This window comes from Triplophysa dalaica, chromosome 16 (genome assembly GCF_015846415.1).
Source record: "Triplophysa dalaica isolate WHDGS20190420 chromosome 16, ASM1584641v1, whole genome shotgun sequence".
In the NCBI taxonomy this organism is placed as follows: Eukaryota; Metazoa; Chordata; class Actinopteri; order Cypriniformes; family Nemacheilidae; genus Triplophysa; species Triplophysa dalaica.
In genome coordinates, this window is record NC_079557.1 from 6419234 (window position 1) to 6444089 (window position 24856).

General features: G+C 38.3%; 1 protein-coding gene across 5 annotated transcripts in view; it reads right to left on the reverse strand.

The window, feature by feature from the left end:
- The window catches only part of atp8a1 (ATPase phospholipid transporting 8A1), a 99505-nt gene that overhangs the window by 51300 nt on the left and 23349 nt on the right, over positions 1-24856 (reverse strand). For 3 of the 5 annotated variants that reach the window (XR_008909221.1, XM_056769172.1, XM_056769174.1), the window contains exons 3-18: positions 24669-24768; positions 21762-21860; positions 19245-19290; positions 19121-19161; positions 17799-17872; positions 15437-15506; positions 15191-15318; positions 14613-14724; positions 14133-14298; positions 9864-9991; positions 9426-9503; positions 9205-9293; positions 5449-5493; positions 2353-2425; positions 1033-1138; positions 377-459 (exon numbers count right to left, since the gene is read on the reverse strand). Coding sequence is in view for 4 of the 5 variants with exons in the window: in XM_056769172.1 (XP_056625150.1) it covers positions 377-459; positions 1033-1138; positions 2353-2425; positions 5449-5493; positions 9205-9293; positions 9426-9503; positions 9864-9991; positions 14133-14298; positions 14613-14724; positions 15191-15318; positions 15437-15506; positions 17799-17872; positions 19121-19161; positions 19245-19290; positions 21762-21860; positions 24669-24768 (1438 nt within the window). In the remaining variant the exon portion in view is untranslated. Of the gene's footprint in view, positions 1-376; positions 460-1032; positions 1139-2352; positions 2426-5448; positions 5494-9204; positions 9294-9425; positions 9504-9863; positions 9992-14132; positions 14299-14612; positions 14725-15190; positions 15319-15436; positions 15507-17027; positions 17102-17798; positions 17873-19120; positions 19162-19244; positions 19291-21761; positions 21861-24668; positions 24769-24856 lie in introns of all 5 variants that reach the window. The other 2 variants (XM_056769173.1, XM_056769175.1) reach the window with 2 other exon arrangements.

The window sequence follows — 24856 nt, forward strand, 5'->3', positions numbered from 1 at the left end:
TCCCCATTTTTACAACTGATTTACACATTTTACCTGTAAAGATATATATAGGTATTCACAAAAGTGTTTTCATTTAATAAATGGTGTTTTCGTTAAAATAGAGTTGGTAAAACAGTGATTTATTTCAGACCGAAAGAATGTTAGGTATTCATTGACCCAAGGTACATAATGCAGTAACCGCAGGGCTGCAATGGTTTCCTCTGAATCATACGTTATAATAAAGAAATAATGGATCTGTTGAAGTGGGACTGCGCCGTACAAATTGCCTGTAATAGTCCTCCAGAGTGTAACGTGTGAGTGAATTATGCAGCATGACAGAGGGTGAGTCATGTTCCCAATGCAACTCATCATCTATTCCCATGATGTCTCTACTCACCGAATCCACAATAACACAGTCTGGAGTTCTCCCCGAGAACACGAAGCCCAGGCCTTGTGCCGCCCGCACCAGAGCTCCTTCATCTGAGGAAAAAAAAGCATAAGTAATGAAAGGAAAATTAAATTAAAAATTATAAAATTAAAAAGGATCATGTAGCTTTTCTTGGTGAGCCGCAATAAATTTGGCAGCAATAAGTTCCGACAAATGCTGAATAGATCACTTATGCATGACCACGAGTTGACAAATATAAACCGGTCGAGAAATTTAACCAGCATTAACTCATCTGTTTCTCTCCTTTTATCTTCCGTAAACAAATGATCTTTGTTGTGAGACAACATGTCAGATGCCTTCGGTCTAAGCTCGATGTGATGTCTGCTGGTGATTTATAAGCCATATCAGACATGTAAACAGGAAATTAAAGACCCACTGAAATGACTCGATGATGTTATTTCAACTGAAACAGGAAGTTGGGGAAGGCCATATTGAATAACTTTTTCCCCCATTTTTAAATAGCCAAAATGTTTAAATTAATCTCACGGCCTAGAATGTGAATAGAAGCTAAAGTGCAAAATAATGTAATAAAAATCTTTGTTGCCTGAAGGGATAGAAACACTAGTATTTTCTAAATGCAAATATTGTCAATGTTTGAAGCCGACCTGGTGATGCAGCCTGGTAGGTGATGCTGCCATCCGTGCGTTCGGGCACGGCTGTGTGACAGATAGCCATCATGGTCATAAACTCCATAATGACAGGAGCGGTGGGCTATAGAGAAACAAGAGAGAATGGAAAATTTTCAAAAACAAAGCAATTGTAATTGCAGGTACTGAAAAAAAAACCCACAAATATGAGTGCAGAAGAGCCTGGCATTTCTTTCCAAAAATCTACTGAAACAAAACCAGAGCAACATAACAGGTTCATGATATTGTTCATTTATGAATTCAGTCAGCATTGTTCTAAGCCTTTTGAGGATGATTGCGGTCTTCCTGAGTTTCTAGGTCCCTGTGTCTCTCTTTGATGAAGCTCTCTTGCGAGAGAACAAAAGATTCTGGAGAGGAGGAATCAAAAGCCGTTTGAAAGGATGCGCACAAAAGCGAGAGAAGCTCAGGTGGCCGTGAGGACCTCTCTAACGTCAGTCGCCCAGGTGACCCTGCATTCAAAATGATGGGACACGTAAGCCCCTGCTGATGGTTCCCTGTTAAACCCCTGTCAAGGCTTGGTGATTGACGTCCAAGAATTCATTGGTTTTGACAGGCTTAAAGATTGTGACGTTCACATTGGATGTATCATGTATCCGACTCAATAAAATGTGTGTGAAGCAAAACAAGGTTCAAATAAACATGTATCATGATGAGACCGTGTTGAACAGCAACACAGTTGTTAATGTTTATTTATATTAACTTTAACACTCTTAGGATGCATGCTCCCTAACAAGCAGACATCTTAATGTATCTTAAAATATACTGTATTATAGTTGCACTGTAAATAAACAACAAGTACGATTTCTTTTTCATAGTGGGTGTTAAATCTAATTGAGATTTGCATTATATATGCACAACTAAATATCTTAAAGGTTTTATTATATATACAGCCATGGAAAAATTAAGAGACCATTCCAAATCTTCATTTAATCAGCATTTCTAGATGTATTGTGCCCATTCCAGTCCAGTGTCTGTTGAACTTCGACTAATCAAACCTCAGGAGCAATGTGAAAGACTGACAGCATATAAATTGTGGGTTTGTTAGGTTATCAGATTTTTTTACAGAAAAACCCTGACAGAAGGCCTAATGTAGCTTTGTTAACTATTCCGAGCACATTTCATAAATAGGCCAGGTGTGCAGCATATAGATGTGATGTGAGCAGTACCCCAGCCCTGAGGAGAAACAGGAGGTGTGAGTATGTGGATATCAGGGCCTGTGTGTACATTTCTGGCTGGCTGGGCATGACTGAGCAGCTGTGAGGCCATTACAGTACTTACATGATTGCTTTGGAGATTTTCCAATAAACTGGGGTCATTAAATCCAGTTTCCTCTGTGGATTGAGAGCTGTGACTGCATACAGAGACAGACAGAGAGAAAGACAGATCAAAATCGCTTTCATGTATACAGTAACACTGTAATAAAGAAGCCATGTTCTTCTTCCTGTTAGGAAATTCCATTTAATAAAAAAAAATGTTTTCATAATAAAAATTAAACAATTGACTAATAAAACAATTATTTGACTTTGAATGTTTGTTCGTTTATGCTGGAGAAACACAAACAAACCAATGGGTTTGTGACTGGGTTTATGAAGTGTAAAATGTCGGTTCTAGGAAGCCGATAGATTATGCAAACCCTCGAATGCATAAATGCATCCAAAATAATAGAGAATATCATAAGAGAGTTTAAATGTCGTGCAAATGAATCATAGTTATTTGACAGCAAGCAATCTTTATATTAGTAATCCGCATGTGAATTGATTTAAGTACAGTAACACTGTGCCTACCCACTTCATTATAAGAATCTGAATAAAACAATTTTTTCATTTATTTTTGCTTTCAAAATTTGTTTGCAAAAACAAATAACTCAGTATTAAAAAATCCTTAAAAACATGTTTTTATTGTTTTAGTTACAAGTTAACTGTATATTTGTAGTTATTATTACTTAATCAAAACATCCAAGCTGCAGTTTGATATTAATCGGAATGCACAATAAAACACATGATTTTTGAACATTTAAAAAAGTTATCTGTATATAGAGTTAAAGAGTATTCAATTGTACTCTCTATATTTCCTTTAAAAATACGACCCTGGCCATTCGCTCCGACGTTATGCACTTGTGCTTGTGTCATGTGCTTCACTTTGATTCACTTCAAGATCATAGCAGACATGTATGATCCTGGTTTATTCATAAAATGTAAATGCCAAATGCAGCTTTTAAAAAATCTATTTCTAAAAAAAAATCTAAAAATCTTTAAATATATATATTCCTAAACAAAAATAACATGAATATTGGTTTTAAATGGGTGAAACTCTAAAAGAAGCACTTTTATAAGGAATCATTTAAAACCTATCATCAATATAATTATGCAAAAGAGCCACTGCGCCAGGGTAAGCTATTAGCATAACATTAATAATAATTCCATCACATCATGACCTTTCAACCCTAATCCCATTTCAACATGGTAATAAAGAATACTTGTCATTCATGAAGCACAACGATAGCAGAGTAGATACAAACACCATGTGTGCAGCCATTGACACTTTCGCCGATAGAGGTGCAATGCAGTAGACTGAATTTACACCCAGTTCTATATCTTAGTAAAAGCAATAAATATGACTATATATAGACATAATGGCTTTAAGGATCAATCTCAAAACTACAACAAATAAAACGCTGTTAGAAGCAAATCTATACTATAGTCATTACAGCACCTGTCAATATTGTGGCAACATAAGAAATCTGTAGCTATTATTTTTGACAACAAAATATGACTTTTAAAGTAACAGGTAGGGCGGGTGAGGGCATTGGGAGTTTGGCAAAAAAATAGCAGTACTGTAGATACAGTGAGGACAAAATCTCAGGCTGGAGGATCATGTAAATCAAATCCATCACACTAAAAGAAGAACATTACGAAGCAGCACCGGCACCAACAAAATCTAATTTCCTGTCTCTCAGCAACTCGAACAGGGATACATGCAGACATGCTCGTCTCGCTCACACACAAACCTACTGTGATCCAACACATTAAAATGCATTGGGCGAAGATTTTATTAGTCTGGATGTGGTATAAGCAGAAAATAAAAAGGCCTTGAAAGACAACAAGAAACATATCAAGCAACACGAAACTGATCATTTCCGTCGTGCTGACAGAGCAAATGCTATGCTGGACATTAGTGTAGAAACACAATGACGCATCTCACATTACACTGTACTATAAGGCACAGATCCATATACATATAGAAAGAAAAATGATAAATGTTTTAATTTTCCAAGACGATAACCGGACCACTGAATGAATCATGAATGCAACAAGCTAATTCTATGCTGGATGTTCATGTCACATGTTACTGTTTAAATTATATCTTGTTATAACATTCAGCATTTCACATAACACATGCAAAACATTATTTAGTACACACTGCACACTATGCAATACACTAGAATCCCTTTCCAAGCATAGCCTCTTTTATTGGTGATCCAAAGCCCAGCGGGGCAACCGTCTCCATGGAAACAGACAGCAGTGCTGTAGTTATTGGACCTTGATGGCTCGATTTTGTCCATTCATCCCTCCTGCAATCTACTGCAGTGTTGAATTATAATAGTGTAATATTTATTTTAACTAACAGTTCACACGTTATATACGTAAACACATTCTTTCTCTCCATCTCATTTCACATTGGTCAAAACAGAATATCCTGTTACAGCTCCACTGGGAGGCAGGGAGACCTTGTGTATGTTTTTAAGAGTGATAAACAAAATAAACAGCAGAGGTGCAGAAGGCACATGTCAGAGTGTTGCTTACACAACTCCCTGGAGAAACGCACACACAAACACACTTCCATTGTTCCCTGCACGTGCCTCTACCGCTCAAAAGAAGTAACATGCATGCCGTGCTGTCTCAACGCTCACAACCCAGACAAAGAGAGCGACTGCATGCATTAGTTAATAAGTTATATTATGAAAAAGTCCAGACAAAGCAAATCGGACAATCTCAGGCAAATATTATTTCATTATTATTGATCATTTTAATATTTTCGACAAATGCTGTTTATAATAAAATTCTCCTTATCTGACAAAGGTAAAGGGTCTTGGGTCCTTACAGAAAACACACACAAATACAACCAAGAATAAAAAGTGAAACTACATAAAAACAATATAAAAGACGATTCTGATCCCATAAACAGCTCATTTTAAATTTACATTTAACATCCATCTCAGTCATCATACCAGATTTGGACGACACTATGTTGCCACTAAACACAATCCCATCACAAGCAAAGGGTTTGAAACACATTTCTCACAAGGCGTCACGGCAATAACACGTCACAGATGCAAAAAACGAAGCAAAAACATCCAACAGCGTTGGTCCTTACCAGTCCTCCTCTGCAAAACTACCATCCTCAACTTCAGCTGCATGACTGTAGGGTGAAGTGAAGAGAGTTACAAAACAGACCAGAACAGAAGGGACCATGTGTACTCTGCATGTCTGCCATTACAAGATGAAAAACGCTTCAAATACAGTGGGAAGCAATTCTTGGATCCAAATTGACCTGTTTTCGTGTTAATATAAGATAAACTTGAATCGTAAATTAAATAATAGGCTATTGGAAATAAGTAAAGACTTATTTGTTTAAGAGGCAAACAAGTTGAGCGAACATGGGTGAGTGTCAATTTTAGAAAAGAAAGCTTGCTAAAAAGCTCATCAAGGTGCTGCTGATCTAAGAGAAAGAACCATCCAGTCAATAAACATGAATGCGATGAAAAGTAAATGCGCTCCCAGATCAGCACTCTTAATATTTTCAATGCATATGATACCTGCTGTATATTCATGAAAATTATCCAACAATGTTAAAAAATGAAACAAAGTGACAGATCTGATACATTGATGTGAGGTACAGGTGTGTACTGGAGATGACAATTCTCAATGACACAGTGTCATGTGTACAAAAAATCCAACATATTACCATAGTACAAAGTAAAAAAAAACATAACATGGCAATACAACGTATTCTTTGAAGTATATTTGCTGTACATGTATATACTGTAGACGACTTCATCGGACGCAAGCACCTGGCCCGAAGTCCACTTCCGGTCTGTGTTTGTTTATTAGTCTGGCTAGTGTCTAATAATATAAGTATTTATAATTTAAATTGATATTATATTAATATTAATTTATATTATTATTTGTATTAAATAAACAATTTGTTAAATAAGTCATGTAACTGTCGTATTTGAAGAAACCGTATGGAACATTAACATCTAGCAGGTGAACTTGGGATCGCAGTCTTAATTCAAAACATTGGAAAGGCAAGTTAAGCCAAATAACGGTTCTCGTTTTTTTGCTTGTCATCAGAAATAATCACTAAGGATTCTTTGCGGATGTGTAGTGGAAGTTATGTTCGGGCCACAAAAGCGCACAAGCGCAGTAATGTTTGTTTACGTTGTTGCTTTGAAACCATCTATACCATGATACATGAATATGGCACACATTCAGTAACAAAAAGCAGGTTTACTGCCCATACACACACTGTATCTACTATTAGCCGCAGGGGAAGATAACTTTAATACACCGAAACAGAAAATAACTGCTCTTCAGCAGGGTGAAGTGCATTTATACTAATATAGGCCAACACAAGTCCTGCAGGTATTCGACTTGACTTCCTCTTCGCCATCCAAACAAAACAGATTTCCCAAGACAGGCACAAACGCTTTAAAAACAACAAAGGCCAGTCAAATTACACCAGTTGGGTTGTTAGTGAACAATAGAGCTTAGAAATGAACAACAAAGGCAGAGAGAATCAAAGTTGGTGTACATGAGAGATTTGCTGGTTTAATCCACACACTTCAAAGTACTCTCACATATATTTGTTCAAAAAAGATAATGTGATCCGGGATGGCAAGACTGGACGTTCAAATCAGTTGTAATCAAAACTAGACAATCTCAACACATTGAGCCAGTGGACCAATACCAGACACCGTAAGACAAGACCCCATTAGGTTTCGAACCAGACCAAACTTTCTAGGAGTGGACCCAGACGAAATCTAAAAATCCTAGAACCTAGATCTACAACCAAAACTCACTGTCTAAAAACAGTAAACTAAAACTAAACTCTCAGCATTCATCCAATGATAAATCCTTCAATAACCGGAAAATAAACCGTTGACTGAATAATATTCCAAAGAAGACACAGGCCAAATACACTTTCAAGGTTCAGTGTATGAAATTTAGCGACATCTAGTGGTGAGATTGCGAATTTCAACCAATGGCTCACTCCAGCCCTCCCTTTGCCGAAGGAGATTATATATAAAAAAACATCCTATACAGCAGTTTATCCATTTAGCGCTACTGTAGAAACATCAAGGGGAATTCCATACAAGGGGACCCGCGGTGTATATAGCTAGAAATAGCTCATTCTAAGGTAATAAAAACATAACTCTTTCTTATGCAAGGTCTTCATACACCTCTGAAGACATGGTCATGTGTCTTATATTGCATTTCTGTCAATAGATACTCTTTAATCTTCCACATTCCACATTTAATCTGTCCATAAACAATCTAAGAAAAAGTTGAGCATTTAGCGAACAGAAAGACATGGCTTCACAACAACAAATCTGCCAAAAACTATCCAGAAATTTCCACGACCAGGTATGTCCAATTTATCAGTGCCGAAGGCCAAGAATGAATATTAAAAAGCTCTGAAACTTGTCATCATGTCTGTATGAGAGAGCACCCGAGCCACATCTCATCAAATTAATTAACATCTTAGCCCGAAGGGATTTTCCTCATTCATTACTGTTCTACTTCATTAGCTGGGCATGGTAACACAAGTGAAGGGAGAACCGAGACACAGGGAGTTGATCACCCCCTCGTGAGGATTTCAAACTTCTCTTAAGAGATAGCATACAATGTAGACGAAGACTCATAGCATGTTATTGTTTTCTAAGTCAAATCAAAGTCAAACACCCAAACACTATTTTGCATCCAACCCTCTAGTATAATATGTCCTACTTGCACATATAAGTGTGGGCTGTAGAGGAGGAATGCAGCATCAGACGAGAACAAGTTCATTCGAAGAAGATAAAAGAAAGCATCCATATTCATGAGACAGCCCAGTTCTCCAGCCTGAAAGTCTTGAAAACACTCCGATTTAAACAGGTAGTGCGCCGAATGCAACAAATGTTAAGCAGTGGGATATCCCTCCACTATGGAAAAAGCAATGCTTTAGATGTCACATAAGTAATCTCTACTTTATAAGTGCTACAGGGTGGCAGGAAAGATGCTTACCCCGGAGGTAACAGTCATATGACTCAGTCTGGCTAACAGATCAACACTGTATCATTCACAAACTAATTTGTGATCATTATTAAATTTGTATAAATTTGTCTCTTTCTATCCAAGAATGCACTAAAGACACATTGAGCATGTCATTACAATGTTTACAGTAGCAGTTTAAGAACCACTGGTTTACATTCATCTCTGATCCTACTATAGGTTTGCATGAAGCATGAAAGTGAATATTTTGTTGAATTGCGTAATGGGTGGCATGTCTTTGATGAGTGCTCGAGTCCTGCAACGAGACATCCAATAAGCACGGATTCGTGACCCTGGCGTGACCTCGTCTGTGCAATTCAGCCCGTCTTTTGAAAACTGCCTACCATAAACGTCAGCATTAACGTGCTGTTAAGACTATCTGAAGAGAAAGAGATAAGAACCCGTACGGAAGAGCACAATTCCATCTTGCCACACGCTGAGCATGCTGATAAAATCACATATGCACTGCGCATATGACAACGTGATCAAATCCAACCAGACAAACCTTAACCTTTGTGTAATGCAAAACTCATAAAATGTTGCGTTTAGTTTTTCAAAACACAAGGCCAATAAAAAGGCCCAAGTTAGAAAAATAGGCAATTCAGAAGCAGCGCTCCTATCTGTGTGTGAATAAAGGATGTCTCAGTGAGCAAATCTGTAAGTCTCTGTCTTTTATTTATAGAAAGGCTCTGACTGTGCAGGGAGGCAGCGAGGCAGCTGCTAACGGGAGAGCTGAGGATAAGACAGCTAGAGCCAGATGTACACTCTGCTCATTATAAAGCGATGCTGTTTGTGTGTGTGGGAAGCACAGCCTTACCCATAGGCCACGCCTGCAATGGTGCACTTCTTAAACTGCATGACGTTGCAGGTCAGGGTGCCAGTCTTGTCCGAAAAGATGTACTTCACCTGGTATCAGGAACGAAAGGAAAACACAATAGAGCTTAACGTTAAAATCTGTAATTTTGTTTGGCAACATAAACCTTTATTCACAAACAGAATATGAATTTGTTCATTGCTGTAGCTAAAGATTTGTAATACCTGTCCCAGTTCTTCATTCAGGTTCGACGTCCTGGCCTGAGCTGGTGTATTGGTGACTTCATACATCATGTCAGTGTCCTAAAATACATCAGACGGTCACCATTCAGAATTAATAAATCACAACCTATTTTCTTATTACTATTCTTCTCCATCTTAACTCCAAAAATGACCACTTAAAAAAAATGAAGATACCAAGAATGTCAACTCTGCTCAAAAGTCTTGGTATTCTTTGGAAATCTAAAAACTCCTCTACATCTAAAAGTGTGCTGTAAGCTCCCTGCCCCAAGTCCAATTTTATCATCTTCAAATGGGTTATTTTAATAAAGCCCCAGTTTCTTTCGGACTGTGAAGTTTTCCAGGAGCGGCCCTGGAGGTTTTGGCAGCCTGCATTTCAAAGACAGCAGATTCATCACGGCAGAAGGCGCGAATGCAACTCACCCAGTTGATGAAGAAAGCTTGGACGAACTTTATGACCTCCAGAGTCACCAGAAGACTGATGGGAATCAGGTTGTTGAAGAGGATGATGAAGGTGAGAAAGTTCAGGCCGAAGTTAGCCGCTCCGCCATCTGGAAAGAGGAGAGGGGGAAGGAAGAGGAGAGATAGTTTCTAAGGCGACACAGTTTTCCAAAGCTGTGAAAAATATAATGGGATCGTCTGAGGGTGGGGTTGATGGAAAGACAATAATCCCACAAGCTGTTTTTGGCCAATTGCAACGTTTCCGCAACGTTCCACAAGTGTGTGTGCGAACGTTGTGCAAACATCATCATCGGAGGGAATAGACCCCTTAAAATTTACATTGAGTTCTCCAATTAGGGACTTCTTAAATTTGTTCAGTTTCAAGGTCAAGTCTCTGATTTCATAGCAGCAGCCTTGGCAACATGTGCAAGATTCCAAGCAACACATTTTCCAACAATGCACTGGGGTTGGAGGATCATGATTTCCAGTTTTACACACCAAATCTTTTACAAAGACAAAGCACACAGAGAAATGAAAAGTGTAAGAATACAACAAGACCACAGACACAAGACAAGTAGCTCACACATAGACATTAGGTCAACATGAAACTGCTTTCGCAACCCATTCACTTTCACGTGGCATGCGTCCGTGTAAAACAGGACATGGAACTTTGGAAAATAGACGCAAACTATCACATTAATGTTGAACAGCAATAAAATACTCACATTACTACTAGCAAACCAACAGTATTGTGTGTGACTTTAGGCAGAATCTGTTCAAGTGAAACTTCTGGATTTAAGATTACAAACACGCACATCAATGAATCTGAAATATGTATTAAGAAAGTAAATTGGGTTGGATTTGGGTGTCATGTTGACTTGAAGCATGAACAAAAAGCTTTACCTGGGGGGTCCGCAGAATGCAATAATGCAATTAAGCTCTTTCTGAGCAGTTAGGAGACAGTCTTTTACTATACCATAACACAGAACTAAAGAGGTTGGGCAGTCACAGAGACGACTGCTATTGGCTCATGGAGAGAGGAAGAAGATTTGGCTAGCGGTGGGAAGGAAAACGATCAGTTTGGATGTTTCAATGTAAAGGAGGGAGATTCAGTCCAAAGCTCATCATATGGAGCCAGACTGAGAGAGGTGACATTTGGAAATATAAAAAAGAAAAGTATTGAATGCATTTGGAAGAAATGTATTGATTTGACTGCTCAATACACTTTAGTGTCCAAAACAAATATATCATGTAATACTACAGACATCAACAGGCATTTTGTTACTGTAAGGTAAAATTTTACAGGAAAGGAAATGACAATCAACCCTTTGTGAGAATAGCCGTACACACTGTACAAATACTTTAGATTATAGGCTGGGTATCACTATGAGCTACATTAGACGTCGCGGCAGGAAGTAGCTTCACCGTGTCAGCACACGTCAGCGTTTATGATGTTAAAACCTGCTACCTGTTATTATACCGGTTAGGACCTTAAAACTGGTGACAGTTGTTGCAGGTGGAGTGAATGCTCAGTTCACATAATACAATTATTTTAGCAAAACATCTGCATAGAGCCACGTGTGGCTTTGGATACGTGCTGGGACAGAAGCCAGAGTAAAATGTCATGGGAGTTCAAAGTCAAATGAATTATTTATGATGCATAATTTTTTGTCTGCATAACGTGTGCCGTATGCTCAGGTTAATGAGAGGAAGGTGTAGATCCGTTGCTCTCATTGTACGCCTGGTTTTGCATTTGCGAGTAAATATTCGACAGTACTCAAGTTGAATTGACTCATTCAGTGGTGTTTTTGTCTGTTTAGTTTGAGAGCGTGTGATGACAAAAAGGTTTAACTGGACGGTAAGAACTATGCAAGTTTAATCAAAAAGTAATTCCTTTTTGTTTCTAAGAAAATAACTTTTAAAATGATAGAATTGTCATGTTTGGGGGAATTACTCCATTAAACTACAGATATTGCAATGTTTTAAATGGATAGTTCACCCAAAAATGTTCTCACCCTCTTGTCATTGTCAACCAGAATCACTTACTTTCTCCTGCAGAACACAAAAGAAGATATTTTGAAAAATGTTGATAACAAAGTGTAACAATTTTTTGTTTCACATGTCATTTTTATAGTTCTTGTACAATTCTGTGGTGCTAATTATTGTGGTAATATTTATTTTCCTGTAGCAGAGATGTTTGATCTTATTTGAAAATAAACAAAAACTGTACAAATTTTCACATATCTTAAAAATATTTTCCAATCGCCAATGTCAGAAAATTCTGTAACACAGGAAAGGTGGGATGAAGCGATGATGGGTGACTACGTCCTGAACTTGGTATATAACTTGGTACAGTATTAGTAGTCATAATGGACAAAAACGATCAAATGTACACTTCTGAAGTTTTGGACGACTCATTTATGTAACTGTTATGTTAAGCTGTTGTTTTGAGATCAGTGTCATGCCAATAGCTTGTAATATCTGCGTATGTTGAATAATACCAAAATATATAAATGTGTGACAAAATTATGTGATTTTCGTATTCAGCATGTTAAGCTTCATAAAGAAACATTCAAAATGAAACTGAACTGCAACTTTAAAAAAAATGTGTTACATTGTGTAACTGAACAACCTCAGTACCCATTCACGTGCATTGCTTTTGTATCAATACAATAAAGGGAAATGGGTACGTTGTTGTTCGATCATCAACATTGTTCAAAATATCTTCTTTTGGGAAATTTACATTTTTGGGTGAACTATCCCAAGCAATTCCACGTAAACAACAAATCAATGTCACCTCTCTCATCTACGGTTCCACTCAGAGGAAGAATAAAAGCAAATCAGACAGAGTCTTCCACCTTTATGGAATAATCAATCTCATGATGAATACCTGCTTTATGACCTCACCGTTCCCTTACATGGAGCCCAACGTCAACCGCATTTCCTGGACGTGAACAATCGCACATTGAATCTACAATCCATGTTTGTCCTCTGCGTCTCAGCATTTAAGAACAATCTTTCCATGAACTCATGTAGCAAACAGGGAACCGTGCAGGCCATAAAACAAGCTGGGATAAATTCGGAAACCAACATGCCCCTCCTATTAAAATAAGAATAATGGTGGTGGTGACACGTTAATCACTTTGCAAGTGGCTCCCGGCACAAATCTAATAGATTCTCAACTTTCATACCGCACATTGGTGTGTGGGATTTGTTTGCCGTTTTGCAATTACCTGCAATGCTTTTAGTATTTGTTCATCGGTTTAATTACGGTTCATAAAAATAAAATGAATGATAGTTTTTAATATCTCACCAATCTAAACAAACCTATTAACATGGATTTGCTCATCTCCTCCAGAGCAGTTTTTTCCACCCCGTCTGTCAGCACCGGTAAAACGAACACAGCAAAACGAGAAGGAAGAGGACGTGGAGGAATAGGGGGGCATTTAGAAAAAAAAAACGATTCGCCCTCCGGGCGTTTTTGCTTCTATGTTAAGATAAGAGCAAAAAATTCCTCCTCTGAAAGGGCCTTCCGGGTAACTCGCCCACGAGTCTGCCTGCCTGTGCGTCTGGGGCTTACTGTCGTACCTCATTTAGGAGACACGAGCGAAAGGGCACTAACGCGGCCGAAGCTGGAGCTTGCGAAGTGTTTAACGTGTCACCCAAACACAGGAAGGGGGAGGCACGTTTTTGACATCAGGCATTAATAGGGTCTACACAGTGTAGAGCTTAAGGGGAAAAACCTAGCATTGGGCTCCCGACGTGTGTGTGCGGTCCTCCGCAATTACCCTCTCAAAGTAGGGAAACCTTATAAGTAGCTTCGGTAGCTTAGCAAAAGCTGAGCTTCGGTTAGGGGTTAGTAAGGAGGGGCCATTCACAGATGGTCAAGGGTTTTAAATGGTTGTTACCTGGAGCTGTTAAGAAAATGACAACAACATAGAAACAAAAAACACAAACCAAACAGAATGTTAGAAAGGAAGCTGATAACAAAACGAACGAAAACAAAACTACAGCAGCATCTGTGATATTCAACCATTTATACAATCACGTGTCTATGCGTATTAGAACTAAAAGCGAAAGGCTTTCCTTTCCCTTTTCATTGACAAATATTCACATGGGCAATGCATATTTGTTTACATTGAGGGAAGACGAAAATTACTGACGTTAACAAAGGTGATAAAAAAATGAATAAGCACACATAGACGCGCAAGCCGTCTAGCATGACAGGAAGAAGAGGGGTCTGGTTCTTACAGTTGAGGTCCATGTACCAGGCGTCGTTGCCGTACTGGTATTTCCAGATGGTCTGGCCGATGGAGCACACAAGCGAGATGGCCAACAAACAGCCGAAAAGAAAGAGGATCTGAAAGTTTGTGATGCGCTCCACGTTGGACAGCTTTAGAGGAGGACGGGTGGAGTTCTAAAGGAAACAGATCTGATTAAAAACTTGATCACATACTGCAGGCAATAAAGTTGTGGTGGGATGTGAAGAGAGTGTAAAACTTGCATGTGCTTATTGACATCATGGCTTCAACAACTTTTTGTTTTATACCCATTTTCAACATGTAGATGCTATACTTGTCTCCAACATGGAGAATACAATTAGAACGAACTGGATTAGAAGACAAAACTAAAATAAGGGCCTTGTAGATTTAATGTAAGAGGTAATCTGCACATGTCCTGATGCTGAATTCTCGGTTCGACTGTAGGGTTCGGTAGAAAAACACATCTCACCTGCATCAGTTTGGTATCGTGGCCTGTATAAACCACAATACCATGAATCCACTGTGTGTTCCTGAGCTGAGCTCCTCTCAACAAAATCTGATCTGGACCCAGTGGTACAGTGCTAAGTAAAAAACAAACAAACATGATAAGAATAACAAATGAAAGAATTAGCATTTTTGGAAAAACTATTCCACAGGTGCAATGGCGTTTTCCTCACACGTTCCTAAGTCCGAATGCAAAGCACATGTGATTTTTGTGCATTAAATCACAGTTACAGCACAGATAAGTATATTGTGAATTTTACCTATTGTATGCATTTGGATTAGTGCATTTGTAAATAGAGCGCGCGTGAATTGCCGTATATATGTGTTGATCTCTCGTGACCATATGTGAATTTCAGTGCGTGAATCTTTTACGTGTATTTGTGGGAGGTTTTGATACGGTTTTCACCCCATATTACACTCCTCGATATACCAGGCTAAAAAAGTATAGTTAAATCTGTCAGACTTCTCTGTCACAGTTTCAACTTCTTTCCTCAAGCAAAATTTCACCATCAAGATTAATCTGTCTTTTACTGGCTCTCTCACCTGTGTCCATCCAGGCGAATATTTCCCACAAACTCATACAGGTGTCTGTTGGGACTCTCACATTCCATCCGCCCAGACAGACGCATCAGACTGTCAATATCTTTAATGTCAGCGGTGATCTGCAGACCCTGAGTATGAAAAACATTGCATTACACAAAAGTAATGAGATGATTCAATTCAAACCGTATCAGTATCAATCACATCCGAAGAACCGCAGGTATGATAAGAATGAATGTAAAACCTTACCTGTCTGATCTTGAGATTCGTCTCTCCATCCAGATTTGAGGTTTCTATGTAGCACATTCCTTGAGGTTCACTGAGGTTAAGAGCACAATTATGAGAATGGATCCATTTTAATTTACAACAAAAGTATAGAAGGGGGTTGGTCTAAACGTTGTTAAACTAACAAAAAAAGCAGATGGACAAAGCTACAAAAACTAACATCTGCATCTTAGGTCGACATGGAGTGTGCAACCCATTTTACTTCCATAATGGGACAAAGTGCAAAAGACATGCAAGCGTAAAAATAATGTAGTGCTAAACCGGATTTGAGTGTGTTAAAACAAGTCACAGTAGATATTGGCTAATAGAAAGAAAGTCACAGTCACAAGTTACAGTTTGGAGACGACAAACATTTTAACTACTCCAAGATTTCTTAGAAATTAACAAACATAATTTAGAATAAGACAAAGCCAAACAGCAAAATGAAAGCCACTGAACAAAAGATGCGTTGTTGTGCACAGCAAATTTTCCAAAACAGCATCAAGCATTTCAGCTCTAATGGCACTTTCTTAAATTCATCATTTTACATGCAGCCAACCAACATCTTTGTTTATGGCCGTGCATTTTGCCGTTTCAATTTTTAGTGACACCCACCCAGCATGAAACTAAGGAAAGATGGAGCACACCAGACAAATGATGAGTCAGAGTTAATACTGAGAAGAGTAGAAACAAGATACCGAGCACACAGGGCCAAAGCTGTTCCACAGTTCTCCAAAAATGAAATATTCAGCCCAAACATAAGTGCAATGACGTTACCAGCAGAGTGTGCTCTGCGTGGAGTCCATATTACACAAATGCCTCGACTTTGGTTGATACAAAGCATTGAAAAACGTAAAACGTAATCCTCTCGCAATATCTTAGATTCTCTAAGAGTAAGACGATTACAACAAAGGTTAATCACAATACTGTGCATTGTAATAATTTGGCGATAGGACAGCATGCAGCTCCTGCTGAAGCCATGCATTGTGACAACAGCTGTGACATTTACAGTATTGAATGGGCCTTTCTCTCCATCAGCGTTAAAGAAACGTTTTGTTTTTCTGTGTGCACACTGAAGAACCTTCAGTAGAACACAACTCCGATGTAAAAGTTACTGAAAGCCGTTCATCTGTATTTTCAGTTCAGGCTAGTTAACCCATTTTCTCATGGCTGGTCGATATATTGATTCATCAAAATATTTGCAATTATTGTAAATGAACACTGTATATCGGTGCATATGGAATAACATTTGTTATGTTTAAAACGTAGAAAAATATTTAATCTACTTGGTTACAATATTTCATGAAGTATTTGGATATTTAAAAGAAACACTGTAAACAAATACCAATATGTCTACCAAATACTAAATAAGAAGTATTGAGATATAGTTTAAGCCCTAACATCTAGAAATATCAGTGAGAGCACAGCGTCAAAACTAAAAAATATATAGCTATGATGTAAATAGCAGACAAACAAATCGGCAGGTCAAAAAAGGAAAAACTGAAATAACAATGTATTCTGTTTTTCCGCCTGTACAGTGCCCCCTTCCCACATGCATACTGGAGGCTTTCCTGACCTGGAGGACAGAATGATGAGGTCAGCCGGGAGGTGATCTCCATTGGCTGCTCGAACTACCTCCCCTACCGACACCTTAATTTACCCAGCAGCCCCGGCGCGACGGGAATGAGTAGAGTGAAGTCAGGAGAAGGTTGTTGATCATGTGAGGTGGGAGACAAGCGACGGGTGGAGGGAGAGTAAAGTAATGAAGGAAGATGAAATGGACAGAAGAGGGAGAGCACACAGACCAAAACAGGGAGGAGAGACACAAACACACACTTTAATCTTTACAAGGGAAAAAACACAGTGCCACACCCCTCATTCACTGCTCAAAATCCATCTGAGCCAAACTGTAAACCAAATAAATCAATAAAACGAGGAAAAAATTGGGGAATATAATCAATCAATGATGCAAAATCACAGTGGCATCCACGGTTGATATCCTTAACTCAAACTTTGGTCAAATTGTGGTGTACCAAATGGATTTTGACAGTGAAAAGGACCACATATTTATCTCATCAGCTTTTATCAGAACAAAAATCCTCAAAAGGAAGTGCTAATTCCGACTTTTAGGCTATGGAACCAATCATGCAAAACACATGTCCTCACATATTTAGGCCATGTAGGATATGCTACTAAATCCACCCATTTCCTATAGACTTACTCCACTCTACTTCAATGTCATTCATTTTATTTTTAGCCTGTGAATTATCACTTCCTTTGGGTATTGAGTGTGAGAGAGGAGCATAAGAACAGACAGGGACCCCATAGGTGGAATGGACTCGTCTACCTGGACGAGAGGAGTATAGAATCTGCTGGTACATAATCTTTGCCATTTACTTTAACTATATCTCCAACCACAACCTGTAAAACACAAACTAATTATAAATTCCAAGACTTCATACCAAAATAGCAACTACATGAGAGGAGCCCTCGGTAAAATCAGAGAAATAATTTATTACTGGAGGACCTTCATTCATATTTAATGCACCTCACATTTATTATTCTATTATATATTTTGGTCTGTACACAACCCTTTGAAACTTGCATCGAAATTTGATCTATGTTGTTCTTTGTGAAATTCAAAAATAAACCAGAATCGAAATTCAATAATCACATTTGTCATGATTGGAGGAATTATTCTGAATCCATATGGATCGAGACTTTATGATCTGCATAAGCTGATATGCACTTATATTTAGTGGGGTCCACAAGTCTGAAACCACTATTAAATGCTCCCATTTCGATTTCTTCTCATTTAAATACATTCTTAATTATCAATAACAGTAACAAAATCCTATTGTTTCATTGAAAACAATTATATATCATTCCTATTGAACACACAATGAATATGTGTATAAATTGTACAGCTGCTTTGAAGCTATTTGTAAAAAGCCCTATAAAAATACAATTTAATACTTGGCATACTGTATTTGTACAAAACTTCATCTCAGCATGATAATAGACTTTTCTAGCGTGAATCAATTAGGAGCAAAAGGAGGAAACATAATAAATATCACAAATATACTGATGCTCAGATTTAAAGAGGATTCATTCATATGTTCATTCTAGCCCTTAGCAGAACAGCATCTTTGCAAAAATGATACAATTCTAGAGAAAGCATATTAGTGAGTCATTGCCATGACATCACATTCTGTTTTGTGAGGCATTCAGGCCACAGGTTAACACACTCTCACAGCTGTGTGTTAATGTAGCAAACGATAATGAGCGTCCAGTCATCTGGTGATTATATCTCTAGCCATTTTCTTTCTCTTTCACCTCATAATTACAGACTGGATTTTTCTTTCATGGTTATTAACTCAAACACATTGAAAAACTGGCATTTCTCTAACTGTATCAGAATCTCTATGGCGACCGCATGCAAGCGGTGGCCTGGCAGGATTCTATTTCTTCATTATGACCTGAACTCTATGTCAGAAAACATCAAAGGCCTGCATCTGTTTTCCTAAATCAAACCTGCTCTGATTTACGCCGGACAGCATCCTTATTCGCAGACTCGTCTCTCTCTATTTCTAAGAATACTTGTTCTCATGTTGCAAGTCGCTGCTGACTGTGAGTCAGTAGGTAAAGTAATGCCATCTGCTGTAGTACCTTCTCCCAGTGTACAATCTCCCAAGCTCCGTTCCGTAATACTGCGAGAGAAAGAATGAGATCATGGGTGACCACCCAAAAAAATCTGTGAGGTAACAGCATGAAGTTGTGGAAGATGTCTTACCTTGCGTCTTTTTCTTGTTGACGACATTGTCTGCTTTGTGACGTTTCTAGGAAAAACAACAAATGAGATAAATAGACAGAATGAAAAGAACAATAATGAGCTCGATCTATAAGAGCTCTACATTTGTGCTTCCGCTTCCAGCGTACTCCCATTGCAACATCATCTTCCTGGATAATTCTGCAAACATGTTCATCCTGGGTGCGTCTGTTTGACCAGGAATGACTGTTTTATGCGCAGTAGGCTTTAGTTACATGAGACCGAGATTTAGGGTGAGACAGAATTTCATTTTGGGTGAATTATTGCTTAAAATTTCATTTGTGGTCCCAACAGCATTATGTTCTTAGAATTTAAAGATCTCCTAATCATAACAGGCCACTATTAAATGGACCCTTTCTCACTCTATTTTCCTCTCTCTCCTGCCTCCCCCATATCTCCCAGTTTTGTACTCAAAGTATTTAATATGACAGACGCCCCCCTTTGTATTACCGCAGAGCTAACTGAATGATATCACGTGACCTCATTTCTGATACTGCATGAGCAGAGAAAGTAATACTAGTCTACAATCCATTCATCATCCAAGCCGGCTCTGGTGCCGCATTGGGAAACTTTCTCATTCTTGTTTCTTATCCCTGTCTTGTCCTCCTTCTGTGGAGACTGAGCTTTGTGTTAAGGTGACTATTTGATTATTCATCTAATCTTAGAACCCTGGGGCAAGGTTACCGTCTGCTTATCTGTCGTGAAAAAGAAAGCAAACAGAAAACTTCATAATAAAGAAGCCCTCGTGGAAAAAGTGAAACAGCCGTTTGGTTTTGGTGATAAGTGGTTACATTAGTGAAGTACAGTGGAGTGCACCAATGCGGCACCTCTTGTCTTTGTAATTGGGATTATGAGGAATTGTGGATTTATTAAGTGCTTCTAAAACAGTCAGAAGGAACCGAGAAAGAGTACCAAATCTAAACTGTATTCACAGAAAGTGTCATGTATATAGATCTAAAAACCCAGAAAATAAAAAATGAAAGTGATAGTTCACCAAAAATTAAAATTCTGTCATCATTTACCTTTCTGTCGTTTCAAACACGTATGACTTCCTTCCATCGTAGAACACAAAAGAAGATATTTTGAAGAATGTTGTTAACCGGCACCCATTGACTTGCATTGGTTTTGTGTTCATACAATAGAAGCGAATGGGTACCGGCGCTGTTAGGTTTCCAACTTTCTTCAAAATATCTTCTTTTGTGTTCTACAGAAAAAGTCACACGGGTTACAAATGACAATATGGTGAATAAATGATGATCTCATTTTTATCCCTTTAAGGCCCTTTTTGATTTGCATCACTTGTGAACGTTTGCGACACAAAGGGTTTGAATACACCCAAATGTGTGGGATGTGAATGCTGTATCTAAAACTTTATCTTTAATGTGTTTAAAACCGCTATAATGTATATTTTTTGGTAAACTTTAAATACAAAATAGGCCATCAAGATCCAACAATGCACAGTTCCATTTCTCTTAAAGGACTTGTTTTTTTTTCATGTGAATCACACCGCTCAAAGCCGAACATGACACTTGTGGTGAATTTACATGACCTTGACTCCCAAACTAAGCCTTGACCTTTCAGACATCCACGACACATCACAGAGCCCCTATAAAGTGCTGCGACGGGCGTTCTGACCACATCATCCAGTTCGATGTGATCAGATGGCAGTCCGGAGGGAGACGGGAGAGCAGGCTCTGGTTTCAGCCTCACAGCACTATGGTGAATCAAATTTGGGTTGGTGGTTTCGACCCTGCACTCACTCCGTCATGTAAATTTGTTTGAATATATTTACAAGCCAAATAAGCTGAAAGTCATCTTTTCCTCCGGACCAGAAAAGCGTATTGACTGGAAAGTCGGCTAATGGAAGGGAGACATATACGTGTATACCTGATCTCTAGAGAGTGAGTCCGAATTATCAGCGAGAGTAAAAAGAGGTAAACTTGAGTGCCGACTCGGATAATGTAACAGCTGTGAAGGGCAGGAGAATAAAAGCTACAGAGAGCAGTTTTCTCTCATTACACACTCATTAAAACTCATCCTGACTGGAATATAAAATCAATTATTTAAAAAAGAGAGGTGTGTTAAGAACAAATTTCATTTCTTTATGCTTAGGTTAACATTAAAACAAAGAAATTAACACATTAACAAAACACTGATGCTGTTGTCTAACAGAGCTTCCAGATAAGGTTCAATATCAATGCTTGTGGTCAGCATTTTCAGGGATAAAAAACTGCATTAGTTTGAGAAGGGCCTCATTGGCATAGTACTAAAGGAGTACTTAAGCTCTTCAAATTGATCTTAATGGTTATATATGCCTGGAATACATTCGATATATGCCAGTGAATTTGACCTTGATCCAGCTATAATCAGGTTAGGACATACGTCAGACGCCTACGCACAACATGCTCACAACATTATAGTGTACCATAAGATGTGCATAAATCATGCAATTGCAACAATAAATAATTCAAACATTCTCACCAGGTCCTCTATGATCTCTTTCACTGCTGCCACCACCAGAATGAAAAGTAAGGGCACCAGCGTCGTCCATCGTCCTGTCGGCGAAACATCAGGGATTTGCTGTGAAATAAAAAGACAACAAGGTTGAAAGCATACAAAAGTATACAAAACAGGTACACAAATGTTCTTTCGCTATTGCGATAAACTGCTCTTGATTTTTTCTCATGAATCATAACAGTGCTATGGACAAGAGCAACTGCTGTGTGCATTTATCATTTTAACATCCTAATCTCTGATCTGTAAAGAAATGGGAAAAAAGCACAATTTAAATAAAACTTAATACACAGATACACAATATACATTTTATATATATATATATATATATAAATATATATTTATATATATATATATATATTTATATATATATATATATATATATATTATACCATATAATACTTCAGTTGGGCAGGCATTACAGCCTTATATTTCTTACATAATTCACGCTACTAGTTAATTCAACTTCTTTTTTTCCCCTCTTGATTTTTCACGTAGCTCACAGTGCTTACGTAATATAAAGAACCTGATCACGCTTGGAACGTGTCCCGAACAGATAAGTTGCGAGTGCTCTGACAGGTTCAGTGAAAGGCCAATGCAGAGACATACAATAGGAAACACAAAACGGATTCCTTTTAACGTAATACCTACACTTTCCCCATTACTTCCCGTATCACGTAAACCGGAGAATATGTTCAATGTCAAACCACAGCACACAGCAGTCACGTAGAAACCCAGAGTGGTCAGAAAAACCTCCCACCACCTCATATAAAGAATTTTACTCATATTTCAGTCCAAAATCAAGAGAAAAAAATACATTATACTTTTCCCAAATAATGTAAATATTACTTTTAGAACAAACATTTACTGTATCAAATATGCACAAGACAGGCTTTTTAACAAACTTTATAAAGTATCCCCAGTCAAGCAAAGTGAATGCTTCGCTGTGCACACCCAAAACACTTTGTAAGTGTTATGGCACTGAGCGGTTTTGATGAAACAGCATTCATAAAGATCAGATGGTTACCTTGGCCCCTATGTTACCAAAGTAATCCCGTCCCTGCTGTTTTTCCTTCCCTCAAAAGTGAGCCTGTGTGTTCAAGGTTACTGCATTGACAACAGAGTAATGAAGACACAAAACCTGCACTTCAAAGCCACCTAACTTCCTCCACTTCCGTCTCACAGATTCTTTTCCTTCTTCATCTCTCCTTTCCCCAGCTCATTAATTCAGCTAGCTCAAAATAAAGGTGCTAATTTAATATGTACTGCACCTTCAGTGTCCCTCTAGATTGGTGGATTCGTTGTCCCTTCTTTGTCTATGCTGTTGAGAATGCTTTGAGAATGCTGTTTCTCTCTTCCATTGAGGACATCCAAAAGAAATGCTGTCTGCGTCGAGCTCGCAGCATTCTCAAGGACTCCTCTCACCCCGCTCATAGACTGTTTACTCTCCTGCCTTCCGGCAGGCCCTTCAGGTGCCTCTGGACAAGAACCAGCAGACTAGGAAACAGCTTTTTTCCCAGAGCTGATTCATTATTGAACTCTGCTCCCCACTGATTCCACTACCCCTCATAACTTTAACTTTAATGCTGCTATTACATTGTTTACATTGCACTACAGGGCTGCCATTCATGACTGAACTGTACACACCAGTACTTCATGTATCTGCTCTTTCGGACTGTTTATACACACAGCATCATTTGCACTCTATACTGCTCACTTGCACACCAGGAATACTACACTGAATGCTCATTTGCACTAATGGATTACTCTCATAACTAGATTACCTCATCTAGTGCACTGTAACTTTCATAACTGCATTACCTCATCTACTGCACTGTAACTTTCATAACTGCATTACCTCATCTACTGCACTGTAACTTTCATAACTGCATTACCTCATCTACTGCACTGTAACTTCAATAACTGCACCAACTTCTGTACTGCACTGTAACTCATCTATTGCATAACTGCATCTATTGCATAACTAACTGCATCTACTCATCTATTGCACTATAACTTCAATAACTGCATTAACTCATCTACTGCACTGTGACCTTATTAACCGCATTAACGCATCTACTGCACTGTAACTTCAATAACTGCACTAACTCATCTACTGCACTGTAAATGTATAACTGCATCTACTCATGTATTGCACTATAACTTTAATAGCTAATGTCTGTAACTAATGCACACTCAAGTCACTTGCACTATTGTATAGTCTATATTGTTATCTGTTCATAACCACCTGTACATTAATGTTCACAGTATATAGCCTTCTGTTTATATTGTTCATAGTACAAACCGACTGTCACATTTTCATAGTACATGGCCATTGTATAGTATTTTCCTAATATTGTATTCTGTATTTATTCACACTGTATATCCTGCACTTGCTAATTGCACTTCTGGTTAGACCTAAACTAAATTTCGTTACACTGTACTTGTATATGTGTAATGACAATAAAGTTGAATCTAATCTAATCTAATCATCTAATCTAATCTAATCTAAAGAACAAGACTTTTATCTGGAGCCCTCAATGACTGCATCTTCAACTGGTTATTACAGAGATGCTTATACGTTGACACCAAAATCAGCTATAGCTTTAAAACAAGATATATTTAGCATCCTCTAATCTCTCACAAAACATTAAGCAGGTTTCATATATCTATTTAATTGATGGTTATGTTTGGCAACTTTGCTTGCATGTCACTATTTTATAAAATACAATAAAAGCCTTAAAGCTCTAAGCACAGCGGGTCAGGGAATCCTCAGGCAGGTGCTTATCGGTGATCATGAGCGCTGACAGCTCTAATCTCTCCAGCATGTCATCTGTTCTCCTGCCCCGAGGGTTGAAGAGACACGGGACTTACCTGCAGCAGAGCAATGAAGAGAAAGAAGGAGTTGGCCGCTCTTCTGAACTGAGAGTAGAGGAACCGAGGCAGGAACGTCAGCAGGTTGTACTTGGCGGTGCTGGATGAGAGAAAGATGCAGATTAAGAAAATAAAAGGGGACAAATAAGGATACGGTTTTAGTTTACGATGTTATTTAGTCACAATAA